Raw genomic sequence first — 18,840 nt, forward strand, 5'->3', positions numbered from 1 at the left:
GGTGTTGTAAACCTGTGGGAGGGGAGGGTCTTTGGGGAGGTCCTCGAGTCACAAGACGATGGCCTTTGAGGGACGGACTCTAGCTTCTTGGTGTTTTCTGCCTTGCCACATCCGCCAGTCCTGATGCACCGCCTCATCAGAGGTCCAAAGCAACAGAGTCACTTGATCTTGACTGGAGCTGCCCAAACCATCAGCCCAAACAAGCCAGTTCTCGATCCAAGTTAATTATCTCAGCCAGGTGCAGAGACGTACACTGCAACCCAGCCACTAGGGAGGCTGAGGCAGGAGCATTACAAATTCATGGCCAGCCTGGGCAAGTCAGCAAGATCCTTTCTCAAAATAAAAAATTAAAAAGGGGGTACTGGGATGTAACTCAACACTCCCTGAGTTCAATCCCCAGTACTGAAGAAAAAATCATTATTATAGGTATTTTGTTGTAGCGACAGGAAACTGACTAGAAAAACAAAAAAGCACCTAAGTCACACCCCTGTATGGCAGGGACCAACTACAGCTGTTACGTGCTGTAGTTTTAAACCTGAACGTGCACCAGAATTCCCTGGATGGTTGGTGGTTAATGCAGAGTATGGGGCCCAAGTTGCTGACTCTGCAGGTGTGGGTGAGGCCTAGGAATTCGCAATTGTAACAAATTCTGAGTGCTGCTGAGAAGCACCAGGCCAAGGAAAATAGACTGAAGTGGCTAAACACCGGTGCAGGCAGGAGACGGGCTTCCTAGGTAGAGATGGGGAGGTGCAGAGAAGGCAGTCTTAAGGGCCCAGCCTCCTGTCTCCTAAGAGACACCTCCCGCTGTTCTGCTGGGACCCTCAGACATATGGCAGCAGCATACAAGCTAGGGCCCCATTTGCTGGGCCAGTCTTGGCAGAACCGAGTCAGTCCATGGAGTTCTCTACCCACCCACCCCTAGAGCCCAGGACAAAACTGAACCCACTACATACCCAGAGAGCTAAGCCCTGAAACTGACCAAGACACGGGGAGCCAGGGCCACAGGGGGCCACAGCACCATTTATTAGCCAAAGAAGACATTACACCGGAAGGCCTCCCCCTGAACAAGGAAACATGAACAGATCCTGGACCCAGAAGAGGGTAGAGGAGAAGGAATTTCACCAGAAGCCTGGGGAGCCACTCTGGCAATGAAAAAGACCCCTACTCGCCCTCCCCAGACCGTTTGCCTCCCCAGGCTGAGGCAGAGTGACAGCTGCAACCAACCTGAGCCGCAGCCCGTGCAGGGCATGGAGACAGCCTGGACTGTAATGGCAGAGACCCCTCTGAAAGCCCACAGACCACAAATGTCCCCAAGCGGGAGAGCCCAGGGAGTCCAAGGCCAGTACAAGGAGTTGGGAGTTGCTATTACCAACAAATAATACTTCTACAATTTAAGTTAAGTATAAAAAAAAAAATACAAAATGTGCTCCAACCACAGGGGAAAAGGAACCAGTCCATAAATACAGAGCTGGGAGGGCAGGGTCTGCAGAGCTGGCGTGGCTTAGCGCTGGCGGTGGCAGTAGACACCATGGCGACTCTGTGGGTCTGGGAAGCCGAAACTCCGCACGCCGGGCTCTGGGGGCCCGCAGTTGGGGCGGGAGTGAGCCACTGGGTAGCGGGCACTGCCATCTGCCAACCAGCCAGCATCACAGCGGTCCAGGCCACGGAACTTCCAGGCGGCAAAGAGCTGGCCCACCTTGGCAATGTGGGCGCCGTCCTCCCGGCAGGCCTCTCGGGCCTCTGCCAGGGTCAGCTTCTCGGGATGCTCCAGGTAGTACACCTGCCCTGGGGGAGAGCGAGCGTGAGTGCCGGCCATCACGGGGGGACAGCCACTGAAGACAGGGGCTGCAGTAGCTGAGTCCAGGCAGCTACATGCTGGGGGGGGGGGTCTACAGTGGACTTTGGGGAGCACCATCCCAGGCCCCGTCCAACCTTCCCACCACCCCATCTGCCATGGGGCTGGAGCTCCTCCTCTGCCACCCTTCCCTGAATGCTCCAACATGGGCAGGGCCCCTAAGTGTCTCTCAGGCATTCAGTCACTTACTGAGCACCCAGTATGTGTCAGAGACTTTTCCAAGGTCTTGGGTCAGCACAGAGCCAATGTTGGGTGCCATATGTTTACCTTTCAACGAACTGTGTTATGGGCACAGAAGTGTTTTGTTTATCTATGACACCCCAGAGCCTAGGCAAGGCCCTGCTATAGGACAGACACTCAGAAAGCATTTGATAAATGAATAAACCAAGGTGACCAGAAGCAGCAGCTTCAAGGACCTCTAAACTCCACACGGGCCATTTTCTGACTGGCTGGTCCTCCAGACCTCTGGGCGAGGGTCCAGTGGGCAGGCAGAAGGCCCCCAGGTCCCAGATGGCCACCCACCCACAAACCTGGGCTCAGCCACCCCACTCACCCTTAAGGGCAGCGGTGAAACAGAACACATCATAGCGGTGCAGGCGGCGGTGGCGGAGACCATAGCTGCGCATGCCTGGTGCCAGACCCAGGCCCCCACAGGGCTCCCGTGGCAGGGTGATAGGGTACTGCACAGAGCCATCCTGCAGCCAGCCAGCATTGCACCAGTCCAGGCCCTCCTCCCAGGCACGAAAGAGCTGCTCAAAGGAGGCCACCACTGCACCCTGCTCCTCACAGGCCTGCTGTGCCTCGTGGAAGTTAAGCTGGTAGCGGCCTTGTCGGGGCTGGTAGGGAAAAACCACACCTGGGGAGGGGAAAAGAGGGGCTGAGAGGGCAGATGGGCAGCAACAGGCAAGAGAAACTTCGTCTGTATCCTCTTACAGCTGCTCCTCAACACTTGAGCTACCACTGAGTTCCTCCCCCATCAGGTCTGCAGCAAAGTTAGATTCCTCTAAGAGCAAAAACCCTCCTGGGAACTGCACATTTGAGGGATTTCCTTATGAAAATCTAATGCGTGATGACCTGAGGTGGAGCTGAGGCAGAGATGCTAGCACTAGGGAGCAGCTGCAAATACAAATTTACATTAGCAGAGACACCTGTATTACAATATAATAATAACAGAAAGAGTGCACAATAGATGTAATGCACTTGAATCATCTCAAGGTCTTCCCCTCCCACAACTGTGAAAAAACTGCCATCCACAAAATAAGTCCCTGATATCAAAAAGGTTGGAACCACTGCTTTAAGCCAGCTGGTTACTTATAACACATAATACAATATCTGTACAACATTCTCCAGGGTTCAGCACAGTACTTAGCATCCACCAAATTCCAGTTTTTCTTTTGGGAATACTTCGTAATTTTTCTGAGTATTATTTTTGATCTGTGAGATGGTTGAATTTACAGATGTGTAACCCATAGAATTGCATATGTGATTATTAATGTGAAACTTCTCAGGCAAGTTCAGGGAGAGGAGAGGCCACAGAATCTGCGGGAATAGGGTTGGTGAAGGGCCCTTAAATAAAGAGGACTGAGGAGGTCCTGGGGCAGGGGCCTCTCTCCTGGTCACCAGGGTCAGGCAGGGGCAGCAGGCTCCTCTCAAAAGTTACCACACATGTTGGAAATTCTGCCATGATGAAAAGCCTTTTAAACATCTAAAAGTCTGTCTCTGTCAAATCAGATAAAATTTTAAGAATTTTGGCAAAAACTAGGGGTTTAGGAGGGGACCCATGATGAGCTTGTGTTGTTTAGAAGTGGGGCTGGGAGTCCTGGGGCTCTTCTCTGCCGGGGACCTGAAAAGATCCGGAGTGCCAGACCTCCAGGCTCACGAAGACAGGAAGCCAGGCAGCTGGGCAAAGTCAGGCAGAGGGGCAGAGAAGCCCACAGCCCCCAAAATCACCTCAGAAACTATCTGTGTTTGCAGCAGGATCTGGTCCCACCCCAAATTCCCAGCCCGTATAGCCTGAGACCAGTGTGGGGACTCTCTGTCTCTGGTCTGCCCCAGCACCCCCGATGAATGACTCTTGCAGCTTTCTCCCTGCCCTCCATCATCCCCAGCTCAGCAGGAGCAGCATGGTCCCTCCGAGCCACCATCTGAACCTGCAGAGGCAGAGATGCCATAGAAACTGGGCGTGTCTCTCCTCCTGGCCACTGAGGCAGGTAAGGGAGGGGCAACTGCTTTTCACCTGTGCACACAGGGAACAGCCTCAATCCGGGAGGCTTTCCCAGGTGAGGGAGATTGGGTACCATCCGGGCTTCTGCCTCTACCTGGCTGCCGTCCCAGCAGGGAGGAGACAGCAGCACACGTGGCCCTCTGCCAGGGTTAGAGGAGTGACAGCGACTTAGATCTCAACTTGGGCCACATGTAAGATCTGGCCGGCAGGGTCTGGTGATTTGCTCAGCAATGGAGCTTTTCTAAAAATAGGACAATTTTACATTAAAAAAAAAAAAAACTCAGCTCTTTTACATAAAAAGGTAAGGTTTGTGGGTTGTTTTTTTTTGTTTGTTTGTTTTGTTTTTTTGTCAAATTAGAGACTCCAGCATCCCTTGGCTTGTAGTCTGCCCCCATCAGCTGGGAATAAGGACAGCAGCGCCCTTGGGACAGGCCAAGGTTCAGCATGTGCCCTGGGCCCAGCACTCCCTGGCCTGCCTTGTTGGTTTTTGCTGCCCGCATCTCAGCCCTGGCATCTCAGCCCTGGCTCCAACGAGCTGTGGGACCAGCTCCCACGTTTTCCCGTCTGAGCGGGATTTGAGCTTGATGGAATAAAGGCTGTGGGTCCTGGAGGCTGCTGCCTGGCTTCCAACGCCAGCTCTGCCATTTACCAGCTCCTCATCTGTTAAATGGGGGTGGTAAGATCAGTAACTTCTTCCCAGCCTGCTCTGAGGACGGGATGTGCTCCCCTAGGTAAAGAACAGAGGTCTGGACGCTTCCCAGAGTCCTCTCCCCACCTCTTGGGTCCCACATAACCCGCACGCGGTCAGGGCCTCACCCCGTAGCTCCAGCTCCACCACACCGCTCTCGTCCTCCAGCCCATCGATGACCTCGCAGCGGTAGCGCCCAGAGTCCTCGGGCCGCAGGTCCCGCAGCTCCAGTGAGGCTTCGCGCTCCTGGTCCTGCCGCAGGTGCACGCGGCCTTCGTAGTCCCCGAAGGAGCGGCGCCGCTGTCCAATGGTCACCAGCACGTCCTGCTCCGGGGCTCCGTTCTCCGACAGCTTCCACCACTTGATGCGCACGGGCCTCGGGGATGCCAGGGCTGGCTCGTAGTGGTAGCGGCAGGGCAAAGTCACATTGGCACCCCAGTGGGTGAACAGGGTCTCCTCCGGCGTCTCCACCACCAGCTTCACTCCATTGAAGAGGCCTGGAGTGAAGTGGCACAGAGGGTCCTGGAACAGCCCACCTCGGCTGGGCACGGCCATCCCACGCCCTCACCGGCCCCACAAGGCTCAGGCACCCAGCTGCCCCCTCCCGAACCCTGAGCTGTGGGCTCCCATCTTAAGGAAATTTCTGTTGTCTGAACTCATTTGGGGTGGTTTGGTGTGCATCAAAAGCTAACTGATGGGTCACACCTATCACCCCACCTATGGGGAGGCTGAAGCTGGAGGATTACAAGTTGAAGGCCAGTCTGAGCTACTTAGAGAGACTGTCACAAATAAAACCCCAGAGGAACTGAGCCACCTCTTCTCATCCTAGAAGGGAGGCTGGACCTCCCTAAGAGCCAGAGGCTGCTGTGCTGTGTCCTGTCCTCACCCCAGGAGTCAGGGCATAGCCTGGGGACACGCACTTTCCCTGTGGTCACTCCCCAGGTCCCTGCCACCAGGGCTGTAGTAGAAGCCATTGTAGAAGGGCAGTCCGGGGGCGCAGGGCAGCGTGAGCAGCAGGACCGGGAGCAGCAGACCCACCGAGGCATGCATGGCCGCAGCACCAGGGCGTCCTGGGCAAGGCCGTGGCCCCAAGGTAAACTGGGAAAAAGAAGAAACAAGTCATTAGAGAAACCCACTTTGGGGAACCCCAAATCTCTGTTTCAGCACCCACTCATACACTCATTCGGCAAGTGATTTACAGAGCCTCTTCCGCAGGCCTGGCACTGCTCTCGGAGCTGAGCAGTGACAAGGTAGACAAGGCTCCTCCCTCAGGGACGCCTACAGTCTCAGCCCTCTGGGAGGCCGAGGCAGGAGGAACCCACCAAGTTCAAGCCCCCTCGGGCAATTCAGTAAGACCCTCTCTCAAAATAAGGAACAAAGAGCGGCCGAGGATGTAGCTCAGTGTGAAAACCTGGGCTGACTTCCTAGTACTGAGAAGGAGAGGAGAGGAGGAGGAGGGAGAGGAGGAAGAGGAGGAGAAAAAGGAAGGAGGAAGAGAAGGAGGGATGGAAAGAGGGGGAAGGAAGGAAGGAAGGAAGGAAGGAAGGAAGGTTTAAACACTACGCTAGAGTACTTCTAGGGGGCCATTCCCACTTGGGTGAAAAGTCAAATAAAATAGGCACTGATCCATGAGCTGTAGTTCATTGATCTGGCTGCTTAAAATACCACATTAAAATACCATGTCTTGGGCACTAGGCTTTTTGGCAAACCCACCCCCTTTACTGCTTACACCTTGCACCCAGCTGGTGCCCCACTGACTCCATCCCCGCCCCAACTCGCCCCTTCTAACAAGAGGTCACCCCTGGGAGGAGCTCGGCCCTGGACAAGGCAGGGAGACACAATGCCCAGAGGACAGAGGGGCTGGAAAGGAGCGTAGAAAGTAAGTTGATGGCACAGGGGTTTCTGAGACAGAGGACAGGCTCGTGTCCTAGCAGGGACAGCACGTGGGGACGGGGCTGTGCTGGGTGCCCATTCCTGCCCTTCTCTCCACACGCCCACTGGTCCCTGGGGGTCACTCATCCTGGGCCCAGGGCTCTCAGCCAATGGGACACACTCACAGGAGAAGGGTGTGGTGGCAGGGTGGTGACCATTGGTGTTTCTTCCCTGCGCCCTCTTGCTCCCATGCCTCCCCTCTCAGCACTTCTGTTCTCCGATTCCACATCCTGGCTGCCTCGGATAAGTGCACCCTACTGCCCAGACCTCAGTGTTCCATTAGGGTTCCTTTACAGGAACCATCTGGAATGAATTCTGTCTCACCAAGCCCTGGCTGCTATGGGGAGGGGAGGGGAGGTGTGTGGATATCCCTGGTGTCAGGCCTGGATGCCTGTCGTTTGTCCCAGAGGCCCTGGGGTGCCAAGCATGGCTTTAAGCAGAGCAGCTGCAGGTTCAGCCGTGTAACCTGGAAACCTCCCCCTTGGGGCAAGTGGAATGCGGGTGAGGGGTAGCAGGACCAGGGGACAGCAGGGCTCACCGTGCAGATGTGATGACCTCATATCAACATGGAGAACGCTGCGGGGGCTTTTAACATGGGCACAGCAAACCGCAGCTGCCCCTGCACTAGGGCCATAAGCAAGTGTGCTGCGAACACCTGCGCTCAGAGGTCTCAGGAAAGGGGACACCTCGAAGACAGGAGGGAGAAGAGCAAAGCATTGGCCAGGAGTGGGCCAGGCTGTGAAGGAAAGAGCTCTCTCCAGGGTGTGAAGAGGTTTCACAGGAGGGGTGGAAGCAGAGGCTGAGTCAGCTGTTCTCTCCAACATCTTCGCAGAGACCCTGAAGCCCACATTTGGCCTCAGCACTGTGAGTTGCAGACAGAACAGTACCCACCAAGGCCTTGGTTCCTGTCCAAGAGGAATTCCCAGCTGGCACCCATGAAGCTCTTGCTGACAGGGAATGGGACAGCCCAAGGCAGAGCTAGGGAACTGAAAGATTGGGGTTTATATCCTATCTCCACTCCAAGTGTCACTTGGTATTCGTGGGGATTCACTGCAGGCTCTCTGAGGATACCAAAATGCTCGGGTCCCTCATATAACCTACGCACATCTGCTGTATAGTTTAAATTATCTCTAGACTACTTAAAATACAATGGAAACACTCGGCCAGCTGTGGGGGCAACACCGTTAATCCCAACACTGTGGGATTAGGGGCAGGAGGATACCAATCCCAGCCTGGGCATCTTAGCAATTTAGCGAGCCCTGTCTCAAAAAAGAATGTAAGTGTTCTGTAGATCTTACACTGTATTATTTAGGGAATAATAATTTTTAAAAAGCCAAGTCTATGTAGATGATTTATTTTTCCAGATACTTTCCATCCGCAGTGAGTCTCGTGTGCTTTCTACAGCTGCAACCTGCAGATGCAGAGGAGCCCAGCAGCCCTCATTTGGCGACTTGAGGATGAGCAGGTTTCTTAGGCCGGAGCTACGGGCTGTTCTTAAGACTTGCCGTGGCGTATTTCTCAACGCTCTGCTCTCATTTCCTCCCACAGTGATATAGGTCTAGAAGGGGCCATGGTCTCCCAGCTGCAGGAGGGCCAGGTGACTGTCCTGGTCAATGGCAGGGAACAGACATCCTAAGTGTCCTGTCCAGGTCCTGCACTGAACCTACTGGGGCCACCTTTCCCTGGCTAGGCTTTCCCCAGCCTGCTGGCAGCTGCTGTAGTGACACATGGTGGGCTCAGAGAGAAGCAGCCGAACTGGCCCCTCCCCACCCACACTGTCCCATGAGCCACCCACGTTCAGAATGTCCTTGTGAACACATCTTAGCCTCACGTTCACTCTGTGCGGTGGGGAGGATATGCCAAAGGAAAACATCAACAGCCGGGTTAATGAGCACTTACAATCTCACGGAATCCTCACCTCAACCCCTAGAGCTGGGACCCATTAGAATTCCCATTTTACAGATGGAAAACCAAAACACAGCATGAATCCATAACCTGCTCAGGGTTACCCAGCTAGAAAGTGGCAGAACCCAGATTTGAACCCACCGTGCCAGACTCAGGGAGGTAACCACACAGGGCCCGTAGCTCAGTGACTGGACAGAGCTGGGCCTCCTGAGGGCTCACTTCCTTTCCTCTCCTTGAGGCTGCACTTTGGGAACCAAGGGGGGAGCAGAGGAAGAAGTGAGGCCTGTGGGTGCTGAACCAGATGCCCCAGTCCACCCCTCACCTGTCCCTCTGACCGCCTCTACCTGCAGCACCCAGGGCCTCCCAGGGCAGCTCATCGGGCACCAGTGACCCCAGGGCAAAAGGCTTCCTGAGAAAGAATGACTGCAGATGTTCTCATCACGAACTGGCATTTTTATAAAATCATACATTAAAAAATAACAAGATTAGGGGAAAATCAAAGCCAGAACAGACGCCTTAAAATGTATGCAACTTTGGCGTCCGGCACTAGGAGAACAATCCTAATTAAAACCAGCGCCGTTAATTCTCTGCCAACATGTGCCCGAACGCCCATCACCAGCCCTTGGCAGCCCTCACCCCGCCCAAGGGCTTCCTCCTTGGAGACAGAGGTCCCTGGGACATATGATGACTACCGTGACCAAAAGTAAAAGTCTGACCCAGGGCTGGAGGCCGAGCTCAGTGGTGGAACACTTGCCTTTCCTACGCCAAGCCCTGGGCTCCATCCCCAGCACAGCAAAAATGTTACTAAAACCAAAGTCTGACCCAATGCAAAGTCCTCATCAACCATTTTTTTATACTCAAGGATGTCTGTCCAATTTTTCATCTATTTCTAATTTAACCAGAAAACCTATGGTAAGTTCTCCTCAGCAGTTACACCAACTGACCCCGCAGGTATTTCTCTCTTGCCCTTTTAACTTGCTGGGAAGATGAGAGTGGCTACTGAGAGTACGGGGATTCTCAGTCCGTGATGTTTGCCCAACTCTTTGGGCAAGGGCTGGGATGGTGCGGGGACAGGTGCACGCACGCAGTACAATAGAAAATTATGGTGAATGTCAACATTTTTAAATTTTTAGAAACACTGCCATGACTCCCCCTCAAAATACCTCCCTCCCTTCCAACATACTTATGCCATCATTCTGGCCACTTGCTGAAGCAGCTCTGGCGATTCTCTTTCATGAGTGTCTTCTTTGTGCTGCCATGGTTGCCTCAACCGTCCTGAACTGATTCAGAACATTTACCTTTTACGTTTCATGGTCCTTCTGACTTTGTGGAAGAGACAAAAGTCACACAGTGTCAGATCTGATGAATATGGTCCATGACATACTGTCATGTTTTGGTTTTTATGTGTACAGGTGTGTTTTGTTTTGTTTTTGGGACAGGGTCTCACTATGCAGTTCAGGCTGGCCTTGAACTCACTTTGTAGCCCATGCAGGTCTCAAACTTGCAATGATCCTCCTGCCTCAACCTCCCAAGTGCAGGGATTATAGGCATGCACCACCACACCTGGCTCATATTGTCATGTTTTCACAAGCCTGCCTTTCCAGTTTTGTCTGTTTGGTGTTTTGTTTTGTTTTGTTTGTTTTTGTTTTGGGCACTAGGCAGCAGCATTCACTGGGTTTTTGATGATGCCACTTAAAGGCACTCACAAGAGGACTTCCAGAGCTGCTGGGAAGTGTGCTCAAAGCAAGGGAGAGTATTCTGAGGAGGATCCCTGGCAATGAGTCTTTTACTATAATAGATTTTTTTCATTTCAGCATTCATTGTATATTTTAATCACCCCTGTAACTACCGAAAGTTGCTTTTGGCAGGACTGTCAGCATTTGTTGTAATAAACCACATAATAAATTGCTCTCTAATGATCTGAAGTCTCCGGCATTCAAAGCTGGGGAAAATCACTGACCCAGTGAGATCTTGCCTCATACCCGGGCTGTCCCCTCCTCACAGCCGCAGAGCAGACACAGACACAGACACAGACACAGAGGCAAACACTGGGGGTTCTGCGGCAAGCCGAATCCCAGGAGTCCCTTCTCAGTCAGCCCCAGCAACCCCAGCACACACTCACAGCCTCCGGCCTGGGCCCTGCACTTGCTCCCTGGTTTTTTAAAGGCTTCTACAGCTAGCAGCTTCCGGGATCCTCCCAAGAGCCCCTGCCCCACTCCCAGTAAGGAAAATTTTATTCTTCTATTTCATCCACAGGTTAAAGAGGCACTCAGCAGTCTGCAGAGTTGAGCTGCTCCTCTCAAGCAGTGAGTCCCAACTCTGTAGGAGGCACTGCCTGCCATCTCCTCCACCTCCACTGAAGTTTCTCTTTTCACTCTCCCTATTCAGATCCTTCCTGGGTCCAGGAGACCCACTTCTCGCCTCCTCTTCTTCCCGCTGCTATATTCAGTGTCTGGACACCAAATGTTGGAGAGGCTATTTCTGCTGCTCACCACTCTTCCATCTTCTCAGAAGTCTGATTTATTTTTTTATTTTGTTTTGTTTTTTACAGAAGATCTTGTAAGTAGTTCAGACTGGCCTCAAACTCAAGGCAATCCTCCTATCTCAGCCTTCCAAGTGCAGGAAACCCCAGAGGACTCGGTGGAAAGATGCTCTCGTGCCAGGGAGCAGTGGACACAGAGGACTGCAGTGGCTGGTGAGTGGCGCGGGGCTCAGACATCCTACAGGAGACGGTGACTGGGAGGGAAGCATCCTGGGGAGGGGCCAACTGAGCTCGGGATGCAGAACAGCTGCTGGCTGCATCTGGCTGCTCCTAGCTGAGTGAAAACCCAGAGAAGGTGCACCAACCACTGCAGGCTGAGCTCATCCAGTCCCAGCCTCACGGCCAGAAACCAGCCTCACCTTCTAAGGAAATACAGGAGCAGGCTAGCTGGGATTATCCACCGCCTCACAGTACATCACTCAACACGGACCTGGACTCTGCCCACACTGTCCACCATGACAGCAGAGATACACCTTGAAGTGGACATTTTCTTTCTTTCTTTTTCTCTCTTTCTCATTATTTGGTTGTTTGTTTGTTTTGTTTTTTCTTCATTGCCTTTTAAATTTTCACCCTGCAGGGTAAAATTGTCAAACTGAGGGCTTATTTAGTGCACACAATTTTCCGGTTTGTTTTATATTTTGTAATGTAACCACAAATCTAGTTCATACGCTTAAAGGTGGCAAAGTAATAGTTACTCGGTTTGTCATTTTCTAGGCTGGGTTGATGCTGTTGTTATTGCTGAGTGTACCACACTAGCCAAAGTGACGTAATTGTTCTAACCAGCTGTTCTTCCTGGGACACCAAGGCTGAGACTGCGTAAGGGTCATAAAAAATGCTATAGGCCAGTGCCAAAGAATAAGGGGTTAGAATAAGTAGGCAGCAACTTCTCATCTCCAATAAACTGAAGAGGCGGGATCCTGCAACCCATTCAAAGCCCAAAAGCCAGTTTGTACCTAGAAGAAATCTCTGAGAAGTAGTCATTTCCTAAGAGTGCTAAAGACTAGCAATAAAGCTACACACTAGAGGCAATTTACAAGCATCAACCTAGGAATTAAACATAAAAAAATAGAAAATGAAAAGACACTTAAGCAAGCTGTAAACCCAGATGCCCAGCTCACCAAAAGCCATCGGAGGGGGAAGTAAGGTGGGACAGTCCAGCCACCCACCTGGACTCTGAAGTGACAACAGCAGAAATGCCAAGGCAAATGGAGGAGAAAAAAATCGAATCAGAAATAATTGCTCAGGTAATTACACAGATGATGATCACAATGAAAGACATGTTTAGTGACTTTAGAGCAGATTAAGAAAGCAGTGGAATCCATGTAACAGATTCAAACTGATATTCAGGAGATTAAAAATTCCAATGAAAGCATCCCCAGCAGGATGAGCCAATGTGAGGATAGAATCTCAGATATAGAAGACAGGATTGCAGTTAGCAATCGTGAAAAAATGTCTTAGAAATAGCAAAAGACAATGAGAAATCAATCCAGAAGCTGCTAGATGATGCAAAGAAGAATAACGTAAGACTCACTGGAGGTTGGAATCAATGAAAAAGCAGGAGATAACATAAATGACTTAAAAAATCTGGTCATGGATGTCATGGCAGAAAACCTCCCTGGCGGAAAAAAAGAATTTGACATACAGATAAGTGAGGCGTATAGAACTCCATTAGCCATGATTAAAAAAAAACTACAACAAGGCATAATAGTCAAGATTCCAGAAATTCAACACAAAAATAGAATATTAAAAGCTGTTAGAGAAAGAAGTAAATCACATCGAAAGGAAAGCCCATCAGAATCACAGCTGACTTCTCAGCACAAACCCTCAAATCAAGGAGAGCTTGGAGTGAAGTATTTAAAGCTTAAAAGAAAGCCTCCAACCCAGACTGCTGTACCTCGTAAAACAATCTTTCAAAATTGATGGAGAAGGAAGATACTTCCATGACAAAGAACAACTGAGGAAATTCATGAAGGTCCAACCAAGCAGTCCAAAATGTTCAGAAAGACATTGTAGAAAGACAGAACAAGGACTACAACTCCAAGAACCCCAAAAGAATTAATGCACTAGGCTGGGGATTTAGCTCAGCAGCATAAGCACCTGCCTCGCAAGCACAAGATAGTGAGTTCAATCCCCAGTACCAAAAAACAAAACAAAATAAAATAAAGGCTGACCTCTAGGCTGTGCGTGGTGGTATATGCAATCCCAGCACTTGGAGGCTGAGGCAGGAGGATTGCTGCGAGTTCAAGGCCAGCCTGGGCTACAAAATGAGTTCAAAACAAACAAAAAAGGCTGACCTCTTCCCATCAGCACACTTTCATGGACCTTATTACAAGGAGGTCTCACAGTGTCAGAATTATTAACCCCACTGGACAAACAAAGAAGCTGAGGTTGAGAATGCTAAGGTCCTTGCTTAAGTCTCCCCAGGTAGACCAAAGAGCTGAGACCTGACCTTGTCAACTACAGAAGTTATGTACCACGCATCCATCACATCCGGCAGGGCCTTAGGCACCAGGATACATGACAGAAGCCTTCAGGGAGTCTGTGTCCTAATGAGAGAGACTGACACAGCCACGATAGGTGACACAGTTGACGTAAAAGTGGCATGTGTGACACGGCAAGACAGACAGGAAGGAGCTGCTGACAGTGGACTACCGAAGGCCCTCAAAAAGGCAGGAGTACTCCAGGAAGCGAGAACCGGAAGGCCAAAGGCCACTGAGGGAGCAACAGGGAAGGAGGCAGGAAACAGTGTCCACGTGACCAAGGCCCGGGAGATGGCCCCTTGGACCGTGAGAAGGGAAGACATGGCCAGAGAACAGGATCATGCTGGGTATCTTGGGACCTCCAACCAACGCACATCCTCATCCTGGCTCCTCCTCCCCAAGATAAAAAGAGCCCACAATCTTGCCACCACCCCAGTCCCTCCTGTTTATAGAGGGTGTGAGCCAGTCGGGTCCTCTCTGGTTGGATCTAACCCAGCGGTCATCAGGGGAGGAATACCAAGAAAGGTGGGCATTAGGAAGAAAAGGAGAGTCCTCTGCCCAAGAGCCACTACCCAGGTAGGAGCAGGCTCCTGTCCCAGGCTCTTCAAAGGGGAACCACCTGCAGAGCACGAGGTTCGGAGCTAGACTTGCAGGGTCAGGATCCGGGCCATGCCACCTGCTGGCTGGGAGAGCCTGGGCAAGTCATTCTGTTATAGGCAGCTGTGTTAGAAATATTTTAGGCAGTCAGATAGGGCTGGGCCCTCAAAGAAACCATTGCAGAACAACTGTGGGGGAGACAGACACCTCCAGTTGGGCCAGACCTTAAGACAAAAAGATCAAATGTGCCCACAGACTTCCTAAGGATAAGCATCAGGGACTGATATTCTAAATAGGTCTCTATCACCCTGAGGCAGCCAGGAGTCACCAACCCAACTCCCTTCAGGAAGTCACTGCTCTTTAAGCAGGCTGGTCTGCTGAGTGATTTGTCCCCAATTTAATCAATTTTACCTGAACAATTCATCTTACTGGTTGGCCACAGTTCTGTCCCACCTCAGGCCCACCTTGTAAGTTCCCATGTTTTCTCCTCTTTAGACCTGTCTCACTTTGTGGTTTTACTCCATAAAAGTCCCTAGAAAAGACACAATCTTTGGCAACCCACTCAGGACCCCTTCTGTCTCTCTGTCTGGCAGAAGCTTTCTTTCTCTCAATAAATATATCCTGCTCTTAACATTCATTGTCCCTAAAACTCAGTTTTAGAGAACAGGAACTTGTACCAGAGATCTAGTAGGCTGGGAGTTCCTTTCTCCTATACAGTTCAATCTCTCTGAATGGCAGATTCACTCTCCTAAGCAGACTAGCATGGAACTGAGGGGCTGCGGGCCCTGAATGCCTAGGCTAAGGCACAGCAAGGAGCCCCGGCAGGAGTCTGACTGACCTCCCCATCCCTGACCATCGTGGCCTCCTCTCACTAACCCTGGCTCGCCCCACCCCAGCCACCCAGAAGGCCCAAGACCAATCCCCTTGGTATTGGGGGCTCAGCATTGAGCTGGACACACCTGGGTGGCTTTGAGCAAATTACTCAACCCCTCTGTCCCTCCATTTCCTCACCTGTTTTTAAAAAAAGGAAAAGGAAAAAAATACTAAACAGGGCACAATGGCACACACCTATAATCCCAGGCCTGGGAGGCTGAGGCAGGAGGACAGCAAGTCTCAGGTCAGCCTCCGCAATTTAGCAAGACCCTGAGTGAAAAACATAAACGGTATGGGGATACAGCTCTGTGCAAAGGCCCTAGGTTCAATCCCCAGTAATAGAAGAAGCAACGGAGTTCTAATAGCTCTTCCCTGCACGTAGGTCTGTAGGGTCTCACTATGTAGTCCAGGCTGGCCTCAGACTTGCGGTGATCTTCCCGTCTCAGCCTCCCAAGTGCTGGGTTTACAGGCATGCACCACAAGGACAGGCTGTGGTGAGGGTTCTGGAAGATGGATTATATCCAGTGCCTGACACGCAAGCAGGTACTCAGGAGAGAAGAGCTAATGTGGATTGGCAGATCTGGGGCTCTGGGATCTGATTGGCTACCTGAATCCGATGTTGGCCCACCCTCTTCCTGTGTGTCCTCAGGCAATTCACTGAACCTCTCTGAACCTTGCTTTCTTCATCTGTAAAATGAGAGTCACAGTGAACCAGGCTGAAAACATATGTGAGATGGAAGGGATACCGTGTTCTGCAGAGCACAGGACACTGCGGGATCAGGAGCCAGCTCTTAGCATTCCCTGCTATAACTGTTAACCATTTACAAAGCAAAGCCTCCTAGTAACCCGCTGCATCTTTTCATTTCTCCCTCCCTTCTCTCCATAGCTGGGGAAACTGAGGTGAGGGCCATGGAGAGGGCTGAACCCCACCCAAGGCTCTATCTTTGGCGAGAAGGTAAAGAGAACGTTCTGGTCTCCCACCTCACCAGGGACCACCTGCCTGAGGCCCCTCCCCAGGAGGACAATGAGCTGGCCCGCCTGGGCCCGGAGGAGATGCCACCTGTTGCCAAGCCCGCAGAGTCACACCAGTGACGAGTTCCCCGGCTCCAGCAGAGGGCACCCGCGAGCCCCGACCGCGGCAGAGGCATCGGACCCGGAGCCCGGACTAGGACAGGGCTTCGCGTCGGGGAAAGCGCGATCCCGGGTGTTCGCCGCGCGCTCGCCCGGCCGCGACCCCGTCGCCGCCCCGTGCTGGGAGGCAGAGGCCCGGCCAAGGCTGCGCTGGCCACCCGGGAGCCGGCGGCACTGCCGGCCCAAAGGCCCCGCGTGTCTCCTCCCTGGGCCACGCGTGTCCCACCCAGGACTCGGCCTCCGGCGTCGCGGTGTGTAGCGCAGGAGCCCCAGTGGCCCAAGGCCCGGGACTACCCGAACCCCCGCTCCGGCCCCGCTGGTGTCCCCTGCCAGCCCACCGGGGTCCCCGCGCCCGTCCCTCCCACAGATGCGGAGGGGCAGAGCTTGGCCGCCGCGCGTGGAGGCTGCGGGGCCCGGAGAGCGTGACACGGAAGGAGCCGGGCTGCCCGGGGGAAGGGTCCACCCCGGCGGGGTCTCCAGGTCTTCCCGGGCGCACCCGCGAGGCCACTGAGCCCGGCCACGCTCGCACCCCCCTGCGCCCTGGGCGCGTGGCAGGGCGATCACAGCGCCGCGCAGCCCGGCCCGCAGGACCAGGTCCCCAGCCCTGCCCGGGAGACCCCTGAGAAAAGGAGGAGCCTGCGCGCCCCAGGGGCAAAGACCTGCGCGCCACGTACCGTCCCCAGCCGGCTTCTCAACGGCCGTCCCGGCCAGGGGCTGAGGGACCAGGCTCTTAGGACCTGCGGATCTTGGATAGCCTGGAAGGAAGCGCCGGGCAAACCCCTGGCTCCCGCCCGGCCTGCCCCTTAAAGAAACACACGCCCCTTTCCCTCCCAGGGCTGGGCCCCAGGGGAAGAGATGGTGCAGCCTGAGCAGCCTGGGAAGGGAGGGCTGGGGACCACCCTGAAGCCACCCAGGGAGCGTTCGGAGGGGAGGCCAGGCGCAGGTGGGAGGGGAGCATTAGTGGGGGAGGGTGTCCCCATGAGACCCACCCCACTATACCAAAAACAGTCGAACTGAGCAGAAAGCCGTTGGCCAGCGCTCTGAGCGCTGTCGCCCCCACCCCCCAGCCCCCGTTTAAACTGTAACTGCAAGAGTCCTGAGTGCTTGCATGCACCCCATGGTGCGCAAGGGCATGCGGACACCCTCCTGGGAAAATGGTCTAGAGAAGCTGTCTCCGGTAAACCCACTTAAAGGTGAGGTCCACGTGGGAGCAGGGAGAGGAAAGTGCACCCCCAGCGGCCCAAGCGGTAATCAGGTTCCCAAGGACAGTCGGAGATGGCGCCTCCCTGAGGATTCTGGCGTCGGTCAGCGTGGCCATCAGGCGCCACTTCTCAGGATGCCTCTGTTTGGACAGGGTGTTTTTTTATCCGGTTCAGACCAACAGCCACTCCACCCCCACGGCCCCTATTTCCTCAACTGAGAAGACCAGGAGGTCACTCAGCCAGGTGGGGGAGGACCTCAGGGTCCCAGAGCCCTGTGCCTCTTCCTAGCACAACTCAAGACCATGCGTGTGTGTGTGTGTGTGTGTGTGTGTGTGTGTGTGTGCGCGTGTGTGTGTGTGTGTGTGTGCATACAGAGGACTGCAATATAGTGTTAAACTACACAGTAAATTGCTCCTGAAGCTGAGCACTAGACATAGGAGCAAATGAGAGCCCCAAAGTCCTCTAGGGGGAAGACACAAGTCTGACCCCTAGGAAGAATGGAGGGGAAGCAAAAACAGAAGAAACAGGCATAATCACCAATGACAATGGCCAGCTCTGGCGGCCCCAAGGGGTTTGCCTTGTCTCACTGGTTCTTCTGTGTCTTCTCCCCGTTAGTCCTGGCAAGGCCAGAGTCAGTCTTTTGACTTCCGTTTTTCAGATAAACTGAGAACCAGAGACCTTGAGTGCATTACCCAACCAAGCCAGGTGACTCCATATCAGGATCTGAACCCAGGTTGTCAGACTTGAGACTTTGCGGCCAGAGCTTTTAAACCAGGAACAAAAAGGAGCCAAAGTGAGGGGACCCCAGTGCAGGCCGTAAGAAGGGGGCAGTTAGAAGCCTACAAAAGGTGAAGGGGAAGGAATGAGAGGTCACCTCTGTCCACCAAACCAGGCAAGGGCCTGGTGACCGATGTCTGCCACACTGCCCAGCCAACCAAAGACAGCCAGCAGAAATACCAGATGTGGCAAAAGCAGGCCAGCTACGGGATGGGAGTGAGGCTCAGTTTCCCCTTCTGCAAGGAAGACTCTGGGGTCCGGGAAAGCCTCAAGCTAGTGGGTCAGTGGGATGCAAAAGCATCTCAGACATCCAGGACACTGTTCCCACTGTATGCCGCTCCCCAGAGGAGGAGGAGCAAGGCTGGGGTAGGACAGGCTCACGGGTAAGTCCTGAGGCCAGCAACCCCAGAAAGACTCCCGATTCGATCCACACGACTCACCAGGGTGAGGTGTCCAGCGCTCCAGTTCATATGGCACCCGCTGCCCAGGGCTACTGTTCTGTCCCTGCCAGCAAGGCGGCCTAGCAAGAGGCGGCTCTCTGGAAGGAGCCACCTCCAGTCCAGTTCCTCTGATGTCGCTCCAGCACAGCACAGCCCGCCCTCTGGCGGCCACGTGGCTGATCTCCTGCTGCCCA

The 18,840-nt window shown here is 53.3% G+C and overlaps 1 protein-coding gene across 2 annotated transcripts; it reads right to left on the reverse strand.

The window, feature by feature from the left end:
• Positions 1 to 992: 992 nt before the first annotated feature.
• Hapln3 (hyaluronan and proteoglycan link protein 3) lies at positions 993 to 18,825 on the reverse strand. Of its 2 annotated transcripts, none has more exons than XM_003475498.4 (5): positions 18,647 to 18,825; positions 5,688 to 5,865; positions 4,896 to 5,264; positions 2,409 to 2,711; positions 993 to 1,785 (listed from the first exon to the last, which is right to left on the reverse strand). In XM_003475498.4, the coding sequence occupies exons 1-5, from the start codon at positions 18,674 to 18,676 to the stop codon at positions 1,502 to 1,504; spliced, it is 1,164 nt and encodes a 387-aa protein (XP_003475546.2). In that variant the 5' UTR covers positions 18,677 to 18,825; the 3' UTR covers positions 993 to 1,501. The 2 variants fall into 2 exon arrangements, with proteins under 2 accessions (XP_003475546.2, XP_013013965.1); XM_013158511.3 differs by lacking the exon at positions 18,647 to 18,825 and adding an exon at positions 16,902 to 17,002.
• Between the last annotated feature and the right edge of the window lie 15 nt (positions 18,826 to 18,840).

The sequence above is a fragment of the Cavia porcellus genome, unplaced genomic scaffold (assembly GCF_034190915.1).
Source record: "Cavia porcellus strain 051 isolate PalLab524CR breed Dunkin Hartley unplaced genomic scaffold, mCavPor4.1 scaffold_6, whole genome shotgun sequence".
Classification (NCBI taxonomy): domain Eukaryota; kingdom Metazoa; phylum Chordata; class Mammalia; order Rodentia; family Caviidae; genus Cavia; species Cavia porcellus.